Source organism: Cheilinus undulatus, linkage group 2, assembly GCF_018320785.1.
Source record: "Cheilinus undulatus linkage group 2, ASM1832078v1, whole genome shotgun sequence".
Lineage (NCBI taxonomy): Eukaryota > Metazoa > Chordata > Actinopteri > Labriformes > Labridae > Cheilinus > Cheilinus undulatus.
Window position 1 is genome coordinate 27,737,384 of NC_054866.1, and position 13,845 is coordinate 27,751,228.

The following is a 13,845-nucleotide window of genomic DNA, read 5'->3' on the forward strand; positions in this document are numbered from 1 at the left end:
TTGTACAAAGCGAGTGTTTTTCAATTGCATGTGACCCAAAAACAACTAGCTGAGGCCTTTCCCCTGAAATCCCCATCCCACTGAGACCCCGGCTAAAACACAAACAACTTCTGTCAAAACACAAATCATCTGTGTGGAGCCAAAGCAGAAAAGATCACTGTGGAGTCATGTCAAAATCTTCAAATATTTAGACTCAACAACACATAAAAGGGATTTCTGGCATAACATTAATGTAATATGTACTACATAGAAGTACAACAGTAAATTAATTAATCCCATGTCTTCAAAACAGAGAGAATATGCAGAATAAAGTCACCAAGGTGATGCTTTTTCCAGCTTGCAGCTCAGCAGAGTGTCTGTCTTGCCTCTGGCTTGGCAGGCTGCACCAGGCAGCTTCATAAATACTGCAGAGCTGATGTTTGAAGAAAAGCCCTGCTACTCTCAGGTATAACTGCACTCAGGAGAGCTTCATTATCCATAGTATGGATTACTGTACCAAAGATGATATGACTTTTAGAAAGGAGGGAGGAAGTAGACAAGGAAGGAACCAAGAGAAGTGACTGAACAGTTCTCTCCAAAGGTCTTTGAATGTTCATAAATAACGTAAGCTAACAGTCAGAATCAGAACTCCACCATGACTGACTGGAGTGCAAAATTAACATGCACATCATTTCAGTTCACATGTAGTACTAACCAGAGGCATCAGGGGAAGTAAAGTGTTATCTAACAATATTGAATAGTAATGGCAGGGTTTTTGTTTTTTCATTCATCGACTTGTCCTCGTTTTACTGCATCATCACTGAGCGGTGTAGAGTTAGAACTTTATTTTTAGTGGAATTTCATGCTGGTCCTGTTCACAAACTGAAAAGACTAACCTGTCTTTGAAAGGACCCCACCCTCCTGTCAGATTCAGATAATTTCACATCCCTCCTTCACTGAACAATTACCTCAGGTCAAGTTTTCATGTGCATGTGTAAAAATGGCTTACTACTAAGCAAAAGAAGGTTTCAAGAAACAGATATCTGCATAGAAAATTTGAATTCACTTTGTATTCTGTTTGCATTTGTGTAATCCTAATAAGGGATAAGCAGATGCATCAATAAAACATCAGTATCGGCTGATACTGGCCATGTTTACAAAAGCAGCCATTGATCAAATGATGTGGAATGAACCGATATGCTATTTGAAACACAGGAATACAGTCCATAAGAAGAGCAGTGTTGTGAATAACAGTATAGAGAAACACATTATTGTAATCAGATTACATTTATCTGTAACTCGGTAATTAAACACATAATTGTTGCTAACATCAGTAATCATATTACTGTTAATGTTTGAAATCAATGTGTTACTTTTATTGTTTTAAGTTCTTACACTATTTGTGACAGAAAATCTAATCAAAGTCCTTTTTAATGCTTGCATACGTTAACCTACTCTAACAAAGTAGAAGGATTGGCCAGATTCCATTTCAGTCATCAGGGTGATCCATCTTAAAAAGCTTCAATCTGAAAGGATTGTGCCAAGTCTGTGAACAGATCTGACCCATCAGCGTCATTTAGTTGTACTTGAAACCAGTAGCAAAGGTTGCTGCCAGTGTAGCGATTAGCTCAGATGTAGCTATACAATAGCAGCACTTTTACCAGAACTGGACAACATTTCTTTAAAAAAAAAAAAAAAAAAAAAAAGTCACAGAGTCACACTGAAAACTTGTCATGGCAGAAAAGATCATTTCCGCTCCTCCCCTCAGCTGCTTCAGTGTGAGTTTGTTATGGGTGGGGTTTAATTTTACTGTACGCCATAGGCTGCTGGTGTAGCAGTTAACTTGGATGTAGCTTTAGGGACAGATTTTATCACCTCTGGGTAGCATTTCTTTATTAAAAGAGGAGCACAGACCCACACTGGGGGCTTTTCATGGCAGGGAAGATGTTTTTGCACTTCTACCAACCTGCCTCATTATTAGGTTTATCCACCAACAAGCTCCACTCTTTGGAAACTACAACAGCATTTGCCTGCCGAGCTCATGTTACTGACAGGAACTGTGCATGACTACAACCTCCTTTTTTCTTGTTGCTGTGATTGGCCCATAATGAATATGACGGACAGAGAATTAATCCAGTCACCTTTAGAGAATTTCTTGAAAACTGCCCTTCCCAAACACTTTGCATGGGAGGTTAAATGTATCCCATGCAATGGACGTAAGAAACGGTCTAGCTGGCATGACAGGTTATGCTTACACAGCATTCATCAGACAAGTGATGTTGGCCGGATCAATGGAGAAGGACAGACATCTTTTGAGGTTTGGAGATGTGAACACTACTTTGAATTTGTCGCCCAAAAAAGACCAGAATGTGACAGCAACGTGCTTACACAAAGCTGTAGGTGTGTAATGACTTACATTTTGAATAGAAACCCCCAACACTAGTGCAGACTAGAGAATAAATCCCATATTGCAGAATCTCTAGGTAATCTCAACTCTAAGTCCATTTTTTACATTTAGTCAAACTGTAAACAGTGACCTGTGTCCAAGTCCTGGCCACAATGTCTCTCAGTTATCTATAGATCTGCCATCTAAAGTGGAAGTCTATAAATATATTTCACCCAAAGACACTGAAAAAGATAAGAAATAGATAACATAGAACTTTATTTTGAGAGAAATTCTTGTATCAGGTTGTTCCAACATTAAAATACAAGAGCAACACAAAAGAGCATATGATTCAGTGTCTTTCAAAGGAAAAATAGAGGAGTGATAGGTTTAATAACTGAGAATGATTGACAGATAACCAGAGATGAGTTAAGCATGAGCCTATCTAAGTTGTTGAAAGGAGAGCTGGTGCATTACAGTCTGCAAGGAGTGACTCATTTCATACATCCTGGGTTAAATGTCATATCTTATAACTACAAGAAGCTACTTGTGTATGCATTTGTTAATTAGGTCACCAAAATAAATTTTAATCTTAGGTAAGCAATGCTAAAACTAAATACAAAGACATTTCTAAGCCTAATTTAGGAGTGTATTTTGAATCCATCCTTTTTCTACGCAGCTCATGCCATTTAAGGTCAGGATGGTGGGTGGGGGTGGGGCCTATCCCAGCTGTCACTGGGTGAGAGACTAGACCCTGCGCTGCTGTGCAGCCCCACTTTATTATAAATAAATGTGCTAAATGGTGTATGTGTAAAAGTGAAGGAAGTCACTGACACAACTCACAGAGATTGATCAACTTTTGTATAATCATTGTAATCCAATTTCTAACTTAAATGTTGTTTCTGTGCAAGGTTTCTGATCTTGTCAACACTTTTTGCTGCTGCAGGCGGAAACTGGACTTTGTAAAGAGGGGCAAAGAATTGTAACAGTGTCTTTAAGACTATAAAAATGTTCCTAAATACAATAAATACAAAAACACAACCAGCCAACAACACTAAAATGCTACTATATTTCTTCAACTACTTCAAACTCAAAGTGCAGCCTGTGTTTTATTCCTCTCTGCCCCCTATATTAATTTCCCTGTTCATGTGAGGGCTTGCCACAGTAGGACACAATGTCCTTAACATTTTTTTTTTGTTTTTTTTTTAATTTAAAAGTTAAATCTTTCTTCAGTTCTGTTCCAGACATCATGAGGTGGAGTGTGTAATGGAGCTGTTAATAGTGCCAATAGTCCACTCAGTTAGCATTCCCTGGATACCATCAATGAACAACAGAGTAGCAAGAGTCACACAGACAGAGTGGGATCAGATCTAAATTTTTCAAATGATCACAAATAACATGCATTTACAGAGGAAATTTAGACTGTTTTAGGTGTCTACATACAGGATTAATGGCTAATGCTTAAAGCAACATTTGCCACTCAAAGGAAAAGTTTGTCTACATATAACTATAAACATTACATTGATTAATAAAGTGAAATTAAGTAGAGCTAAAGCTTAACAACTAAACATGAGTGAAAAAACTGTGTATTTTTGTGTGTTAGAAAAAGTATGAATGAAGAGTATTCAAAATAAGCATTAATAACCTAAAAGGAGAAAGTGGATTTTGATCAAATGTCTAGTCTGCTTATTGTACAATTCTATGAGGTCCACAGGCTAAGGATGCTGATGCATCAGGATACCTAATTTCTAGTGAACTATCACATCTCTTAAATTGTTATTCATATGTGCTCATCTGATAGTATATTCACTTTATAATACTCAATATGTCTGCTTTCAAAGTAGGTTATCTTTGATGTAAATGTGAAGGCTACAGATAATCTATATATATATCATTTGAATCATCTATCTTATTTTACTTCAACACATTTTTCTTTAACACTTTGTTTGATACCTTTGTTCTGATTTACAGTGTTGTAAAAACTGAATTTCTTCCACTGAGGGATAGATAAAGTGTACCTAATCTAATCGTGTACCTATGAGATTAGAATCTGAAAATCAGAACAAAGTTGTCATCAGAGGTAAACAGAGCAATGTCATCAGGGAGGATCACTCAGTCTTACTCTGGGAAACATAGCATAAGATCACCCACTCAGGATAAACCGTGGATTCTTGCAGAGGATCATTCATTATCTCCATCACCAGTTCTTTTTTGTGTGTCATAATTTTTTTTCCAAAATTAGGGGATGAGGTGGAAACAAAAACATTTAGATGCACATGTTATCATGTGTCAACAAACCCCCAAGCACACACAAAAAGAGCTTTGATTATTCAAGAAAAAATGAACATAAGACTGTTATCTACAGCAAAAAAGGTTGTATCTTCTTACTAATGTTCACCAGAGATAAGGAGTTTAGTTCAGACACACATAAATGGTGTTTTGACAAAAACAGCTTCTGATTTATGCTCAAGATGTCCTTTCATAGAATACACATGATCAATTAATGCATCAGACTGTAGTTCAGTCACATTTCAAGGAGAAGGCATTTTGAAAATTTCAGTTGTTTTTAATCCATATATTAACAGCTTTCAACAAAAGAAATTAGGGATGCATGTTTTGTTACTGTAACATGGGCATTTGTTATAAACACACTGCAAAAGTCAAAATTTATCACAATATGTAAGGAAGATAATTCAACTATGTCATCCAATATTAACAGATTTACTTATAAATTTATATAACATTATTATTACTAGGGCTGTCAAGATAAATTGTGTGATTAACAATAAATTAAGGTCCACAATTAGTGCACAATTTTTTTTTAATCACAATTAATGCTAAATGATCCCATTCTTCACACTTTGGTTAAGCCATGTCAGCATCTCTCTGCAGAAACAGTGATGCTGAGGTCTACCTCTGATCCTTCATGTCTCATTTTACTTAAAAAAAAATACTCACAGACAGTTTAATGGAAAAGTAAAGAGTCATCTGCACCTTGTGCTATCAAACATTTACCTTTTTGCTGATTCCTTTTTTCTTTTTCAAAACTCTACAAGTTTCTTTTTCCCTGGTTAATTCCATGATAAAATGACATAAAAAGATGCGAAATTCTGAGATTTATTGTGATTAAAAATGATCTTTTGGCAGCCCTTACTATTAAACTTACACAAGCCTTAATTAAATTAAATTAAATTATGATTGTGAGCAGATCAAATATTAATACCCATACCTAAGGCTTCATACACTTTATTTTGGGGGCTGCAAGGTGGTGCAGTGGTCAGTGCTGTCACCTCACAGCAAGTAGGCTTCTGGTATGAATGCTTTGTCATTCATAAGCCTTTTGCAGAGTTTGCAAGTTCTCCCTGTATTCATTGAGATAACTTCTATAAAAAAGTTATTATCTATACATTTAAAACTGAATTTACAGTCTACAGTCTCTTTGGTACAATTTTCTATTCAAATGTGTAAAGTTAGTTTATTATCAAAATATTACATCTTCTATTTGATTGGCTAGATGTCACATGAGAATCTGCCAATCAACACATAAGCATGGAGCATGGATGCCACTTACATAGTGAGTGTATGGCATCACTTCCTGTATTGCAACTGTTACAGTGTTGCTCTGGGCCAATTCTCACGCTCATAGAGCAAGGGCTATTTTTCCCCCTTCATTTTTTTTATCATGCAATTTTACTTTTGCTGCATGAAGTACATTTTTTCCATCAAAATAAATGCATATCAGTTCCAAATATTGGTTACCAGACTTATGAATCACTAATAATCACAATAAGTATTGTCCCTGAAAAATCAAAATTGACCCCTAATTTTTCTTCAGTTGTTTTTAACCTTTCTTTTGCCCAAGGCACAGCTAAGATCAAGCCAAAATCTCAAGGCACACTGTTTCCACATCCACACAAAATAGCATCTTTAAAATTGGTACACGTACTTTAGTTGTTGTATGATTATAGCAATAATATATGGTTTAACAAAGTCCCAAGGTATGGGGGATGAAAAAATGAGATATGATCATTCTTTCACTTGCAATGCAAAAACAGTAGGAGTATATGAATCCTCAATAAGGTTTCTAAATTAAGGGCAAGTGTTTTAATAAAAGTCAATGAAATTCAAACTTTGGCTGTATGTTATGCTATGTGCTCCTGACCGTCATTTGGAACTGTAAGCCAAATCAACTGGCCAGTTTCGCATAGTTGACCGAAACACTGGACCTCCTCTCTTTGCCATTTAGTTTTAATTCTTTTTTACTCTGAATACAGTGCAAAATGTGGGAACACTTCCTCCAAAAATACACTTTAGTGAAAGCAGAGTTGTTCATTATTACTCAGGAAAAAACAAGTATGCAAACGCCACTCAATTACAGCAACAGGAGTAAATGAAATTCCTTTCTTTCTGCCCCTGGCTGCTATCAAGCAGCTTATTATAAGAAAATATGTTTGAAACTCACATGGATGGTGTCTTATAGTACGCCTGAGTTAGCTGATAATATAATGCTTAAAATTGGGTCTCACTTTTTCAGTGATGCTTCCTGCAGAGTTGTTATGTCTCACTTAAAATTGCTCATCAAAATTTTGGAGGTGAAAATTGAGGGATGTTTAGCAGAGGATCACTCTTCTTGTTAACCTTACCATGATGATTTAACAATAAAAAAGATGGTATTTAGATAGGGAAGATATGATCACAGAATATGTAACAAATAAGGCTTATATTGCCTGATTTGAAAAGAGATGTATAGCATGGTTTTATTCTGAAGGACTGCAAACTCTGGCTGTTTGTACTCTTTAGTTTAAAAAAAGCATTATTGATTTTTTGTATATGGCCATTATCAACAATCAGCATAACAATCAGCACTGTTTAAGGCACAATTCCCCTTTCAAAGCACAAAGATAGATCTGTTACAGTTTTACAGGCCACAATAGGACTGATATGTCAGTAGTATAAAATAAAACATTGCTCTGTGGCAGACAAAGCTTACACCTGCAGGATTGAATCAGATACAAATGTGATTTGTTAAAAAAAATCTTATAAGTGTCATGATATGTAAAATATTGCATTTTGTCAATGAAACTGAGCCAACATGATGTAAGAATGAATGTTTAGAGGTTGAAATCAGAGCTATTTTAGGATGTGTTTCAAGCTGGATAACACACAGATATGCTTGAAGCTCACAGCTCGCTCATTAAAGCAACAGTCAGGATAGAGTATATCCACCTCATTCATGGATTTCTATCCAACTAATTATCATGGCTTAAAGTTTAAACTACATCACATATAAAAGAAGTTTAGAATGAAGGAGGCATTACTTAAAAGAATGATTGACAACCATTTAACAGACCGTTCAAAGTGGGGGGGGGGGTTCTTGTAAGGACACTGTTGTAGCAAATTTAGCCTTTCAAATTTGGCTCCATCATTTATTAAAGTTTGAGAGCACGTGCACCACGCCACTGGTCAGCACCCAGGATAAACAGACGCTTTAGAAATATTTAGATTTGACCTCACACCTATGCACGCGCTCACAGGAACACAAGCACACTTTAACTCGGCATGCTAAGTGCTCCATCCATTTGCTTATCAGCAGCACAAACACAGCGCGAGCTCAATGATGATGACCAAATTAAGAGCAGAGGCAGGGGAGAGAGCGAACAGATGATGTTGCAATTCAAAGCACCATATCAGGCGTTATTCACAGATGTAAAACTACTAAGAGGTCAGAGTATCACTATAGGCCTATGGAGCTCACAAATCATCCTTATCATAATAACGCTTGTTATGACTATCTACGGTGTCCCGTTTGGTCCGTTGTCACGAAAGACTCGCGCGTAAAACTGTCACACATGTCAGCAGTGACAAACAGAGGACAGGATAATGTCTACAGTTACTGAGAGGTCAAATCATTCACCGTGATGTGACAAACGCGTCCAAACTTGGACTAGTCTTACCTGGTCCCGCGGAATACATGGCAGCGAAGTCCTGCGGTGGGACTTGCTGTTGCTCTGACTGTGAGCCATCATTTCCGAGGCCGCTATGGAGCTGGACCTCCGTCTCCTTTTGAAGACAGGGATGTCCTCCTCCTTCGCCCCGGTCACAGAGCCACAGCACCCCGTCCCGCTGGTCCCTGAGGCCGGCAGGAGCCGGTCAGCATACCTCGCAAGCAAAACCCCCAACAGCCCCAGCAGGTAGGCCAGGTAGGGTCTCCAGCTGGCCCGGACCCTGCTCAGAGAGACGAGGGAGACGGCCCTGATGACGCTGATGAAGACGAGGATGGACACTCCCTGGCGCAGGCGGACGACAAGCAGAGCCCCGCTGCCCAGGCAGCCGAGGACTACCAGGGTCGCGGGGAGGGAGAGCAGCTGCTCCTCGGCGCCGCGCAGGAGCGACTGTGCCGCGGCTTCGCCCAAGTGGCAGACCGCTAACAGAAACACGGCGGTCCGGATGAGCACCCCGCAGCGGATCAGATACAGCCCGACCCAGAAGAAGGCACATACGAGTGTAAAAAGAGGGTAGATGCAGTTACACGCAGTGAAAAGCAGCTCCACAGCGCAGCCCGCCGCGAAATGAAGACTAGAACCCGAGCTATTTCCGCTCCTGCCTGCATCCCAGTCGACCAATCTGAGCAGCAGAGCGAGAATAACGGAGACGGAGGCAACGCAGACAGCAGACGACACTCCTCGGCGAGTCCATGTCACGGCGACACTCAGCCACGACTGGCTCCCTGCGTCCTGGTGCAGCGGCGTGACACATGTCTTCACGTAGCCGTTGCGCTCCAACGCAGCCCGGGGATATTTTTCATGAGCGCTTCTCGATGAACCTCTGTCGCTGTCTGCCTCCAAGGCCATCGCTATCAGTCACTCAGACAAATGCTTGAATGCTGACCGTTTTAGAAAACATAGGTTTAGTCTCTACACGTTCCCCTTAAAACTCCCATCATCATGCATGCTCTCTGTGCACCAAAATATTTGACAGTGCCTCAATATCAGAGTTCAGCAACTCTGCAAAAGATTTTAAAACTGCTTAATTCAAAATCTAGGGATTGACAACTTTTTCCCTACTTTTGTGGTGCAGAACTTCCCCATTACATTTGGTCTAGTTGCCCCTTGTAAGTCAACCAGTGAACCAAAAACAGCAACCCCTGGCGTTTCACACATCTAGGCCACTGCTTCCACTCCTTTCCATAGTCTCTCTCTCATCCTCTCTCTCTTTCACTCCCCTCCCACTAGACACTATCCCTTTTTTTGTGCCGCTCCGGTGATTCCTCCCTCACGTTTCAGCCCCTCTTCCCCATGTTTCTGCTCACTCCGCAGGCTGCCCTGGATGTGACTCAGTTCAGCAATGGATGGATGCCATGTTTACATGAAGATTTCCTGCCTTGTTCAGGAAGATGGAGGAGGCCCATTAAGAGAATTAACCGTGATGATCCTGTAATATATTTCCACAGGCACTGAAGTGTATAAATGGGGATGAAAAAGGGACATCATAAGGGCACCACATAACTTTAAACTACATCATGTATCAGTCAAAGCTTGCTTAAATCACCCATGTCAAACACTTCCAATATAGAGATGAATTTATACTTAGAGGGGAAATTGGTTCTTCCAGAATTAGGAGGTAGCTTTAATGGATGATGCTCAGAAAAATCAAACACACAATGAAACCAAAAGCACAACACTACCAACCAAGTGTTGGCTGTTACAATCTTGCAAACCATGTTTCTTTTAGGATTAAAATCCTAAATCTGTCTACCGTGTGGCTGAATAAGTTAGCAGCCTTCACCTGTTTGCCCTACATTTTATGAGAGGATTTAATAAGATGTGCTGCAGTCACATAATGCTCTTTTTCTCTCTGGTACTAAATGAAAAAATGATTTGGAAGAAAGCATTGTGACAGCATTTTTAGATATGATGTCAGGCTAGCTGTGGGCAACTAAAAATATTTACATCAAAGAATGCTATCTTTAATAGTATATTAATATAACCTGGCACAATGGATTTGCCAGTAAGAAACACGGAAATATGCGAATCTGCTTTGCAAGGTTACACTTAGACACAGTGGTGCAGAGTATACGCAGGAGTAGAACTTAATTGTGCGGTTCCAGATTTAAAAATCTCATTAATTTTCACCATAGTGGATTTAACTATTGGCCATGATTTCAGAAATATCCAAATTAGATTTATCCCTAGCTACCTGGGTGGGAATAACATAAATCATATAAAAGACAAAAGTTCGTAATACATCAGCTTCTTTTTAAGAAAAACATTTAATTCACAATTTCAGCCAAAGATATAACAATCTCATAATCTTAAGCTGGGTGTGCACTGCGATTTTCCTCCGATTCAGCCATGAATTTGGAGTTGCACAACTCCAAAGAGAGTCAGTCGGATCGGGTGTCGTTTGTTGTGCTGTGTACAGGGGCATATGACGGCCGACCACACCCCGTCGTACGACCACACAACCTCACCTGACTGGCCAGGAGGATTTCTGGCATGTTTGATATTTTGGTCGTACGACTCCAGACACCATACAGTGAGAGCAGAAACGCGAGCATAATAAACAACTTTGGGGGATTGTTTTCCTTTGTAAACTGTCAGACAACGTCCAAAATTACCATGACAACAGCTAGAATGACTTTCTGATGCACCCCGTTTTGATATAGGAAATAAACAAGCAGGAAATATTCCTCTCTGTGGACCTGAGGTGATGATGTTTGTGTGTGTGTGGGATAGAGAGAGAGAGAGCGGGAGAAGGAGAGAGGGCGGGAGAGGGAGAGAGAGCGGGAGAGAGAGGAAAATGAATGGAGACACTTCACCCTGAGTATGTGAGTCTTTTTAAAAAGGAAGTTCTGTGGTTTTCTGTCACAGTCCGTCCCAATTTCAGTGGCACAGTGTAAGGCACACAACTAGTGTGCGATGGTCGTGCGCTGTAAACGATTCAGTCGCATAGTGTGAGATGACATTCTGCCATGACTGTGGTACAGTGCTCACTCGGCTTTAAGGTGTTTTCACACCTGAAAGTCCAGACCAAGGTTCGTGCTTTTGGTGAATTGTATATTTGCTTTGGTTGGTTTTGGTTCACTCTGGAATTACTGCAGACAGACTTTGCATGACAAACCTAAGAGATATTGTCATAAACTACATGGGTTGCATGTCTCTTTAGTTCGCATTGATTGAGCATGTAGCTTGAATGTAAAAAAAATATGTGCTACTACCACCAGCACCAACTCATAGAGCAGTATGACTAGCCAGAGTTTTCCTTATGAGCTTCCTCATTAGATGAAAACTTTATCTTGTAGACAGGAAGGGAGACGACAGTATGTAGTCCTGTAAGCCATGGCAATGCTGACTGAGGAGAGGTGAGTGGTGTTATTCATGGAAGTACAGCTTTTTTGTAAAGCACGGCACACCTTCATGGCCTTCTGCTGCCACTGTTTCTTTATCATTAGGTGGCACTATTCTCCCTTCGTCTTGTATCCTCTCTCGTTCATCCCCTTAGAAAACAGTTGGAGAGTTTCTGTATATTTATGTTTTTTTTTTCCAGTTGGACCCTAATAACATGGTCTTTTCTCTCCATGTGCCTCTGCGGCTGATTTTGTTTTGGCGTTGAATTTTTCTTTTCTGGTTCTCATGCCAAAATTTCCTTTCATCGATACCAAGGTTTGAACCTTTCAAAATAAAGCTTTCACACTGGGCATGAACCGGGCCATGGTTCAGTTTGGTCCAAAACCAAGACCATCTCTTTTGGTCAGAACAGGGTCAGGCCATTTGGTTTGGCCCATGTTCCAGGGGAGGTTTATACCTGTCATTGTAGTGTGGATCAAACTGAAAAGTCCGGACCAAAAACATAAGTCTGACAGCACCCTACCTCTGATTGGTGGGGTCTGATGTAGCCATGGAAATTTCTACTTTGCCTGCAAAAAAAAAAAAACACTGTTGGCTGATAATGAAGATAAAGCATGTCACCAAAGTAAGTAGCAATATATTTAATACCTTGAATTTATATAGCGCCTTACGAGAAACCCAAGGACGCTTTACAGGAACACATAGACATGGACAAACTATGTGAGGGGTAGGATGAGTGTAAGGGGTGGTTTAGTGAAGACTGTAGGCTGTGGTGAACAGGTGGTGCTTGAGACGTTATTTACAAACAGCAATATGATACAACATTGTCATTTAAAATTTAAACACTAAAACAAAGGCACAAGTGGAGAAAAGGAGCATTTACAGTATGAGAGTTTGAAAACTGTCATTCACAATTATCAAATCAGATAAAAAATCAGATCTGAGCAAAAGATCAGAATTGAGCAGCAAGGTATGCAGTGTGAATGTAGCCTTAGTCTTCATAGAGCAACCTTTCTCAACTGTGCCTTCTAGTCTTCATTATTTTTCAATACATTTTGACTGGGGTAACTTGAGATTTTTCTCATTTTTAAAAGTTGCCTCTAAATGGCCACTTCTTGATACTGTCTTTGTGTGATAGTTGAGTAAGGACACAGGGTTAGTCAATCAGATGCAGAGTAGGTTGGGTCATACTTTGAGATATCTGATGATGTGTACAGAGTTGGTAGCATCCTTTTTATCAGCTTGCTTACCTTATCAAAACATCATAATGATCCTTACTACCGCAGCAAAGGTTGAGTACTTAAATGCAAATAAAAGGCCTATTTTTAGATGTACGTAATATGAAGAGCAGTCTGTAGTACAGGCTGTTTATCCTTTGCTTAGATGGGTCACTAAAATGTGTGGCATCAGAGTACATACAGTACAATATTAACTAGCATGAGTGATACTGACATTTGACAGAAATTTGGCATGCATTTAACTTTGTAGTTTGCCCTATGTCCCATCTGTTAACATGGTGGAGTTTGGGTTTATGACCTAAACTCCAGCCACTCGCTGTGGGAGCTCTAAATATTTCAGCTTTACTCCCAAGCAGCTGTTTCTCTATCTTAATTCACAGTCCATGTTTTTCTATGTGGCCATTTTCCTTCTGGCAGGTTGGTCTAATTATGGTCCATTTTTGACCTGAAGATAAGAATATGGTGACTTCGTGAAAACCACTATTTTTGTTCCTTTGTGGATTATTTTTTTCTAAGCGCCTTGGCTTCTCATGCTCTCTGCTTAACCATCTGCCTTCCTGGAACATCCCTCTCTTTCCTTCTCAGCTGTCAGCACCGTGCACCAGATGTTTTAGATCTTCCTCTTTATCCTCCAGGATACTCATCCTCTCCTCTAGTCTTTTTTTTAGACCCCTTTGAGTGCACACTTTTGTGTCTCTCTAAGGAGCTGCTATATAGCCTGCAGTGTAATCTTGTGTAGCTGACATGTAAGCCGACAGAACTTTCTATATAATTCATGACATTTTCCCTAAGCAGCAACATTGTGCGTTTGTTCATCTCAAACCATGTATACTGCCACACCATGTTAGACCTCATATTTGCTCTGTTTTAGGTAAGATTTGTGAAGCATGGTGTAATA

General features: G+C 39.6%; 1 protein-coding gene across 1 annotated transcript in view; it reads right to left on the reverse strand.

Moving 5' to 3' along the window:
• The window catches only part of LOC121516136 (cGMP-inhibited 3',5'-cyclic phosphodiesterase A-like), an 89,392-nt gene extending 80,179 nt beyond the window's left edge, over nucleotides 1–9,213 (reverse strand). The window contains exon 1 of the mRNA XM_041797240.1: nucleotides 8,317–9,213. Within this exon, the coding sequence (XP_041653174.1) occupies nucleotides 8,317–9,213 (897 nt within the window). The remainder of the gene's footprint in view (nucleotides 1–8,316) is intronic.
• Nucleotides 9,214–13,845: the final 4,632 nt, after the last annotated feature.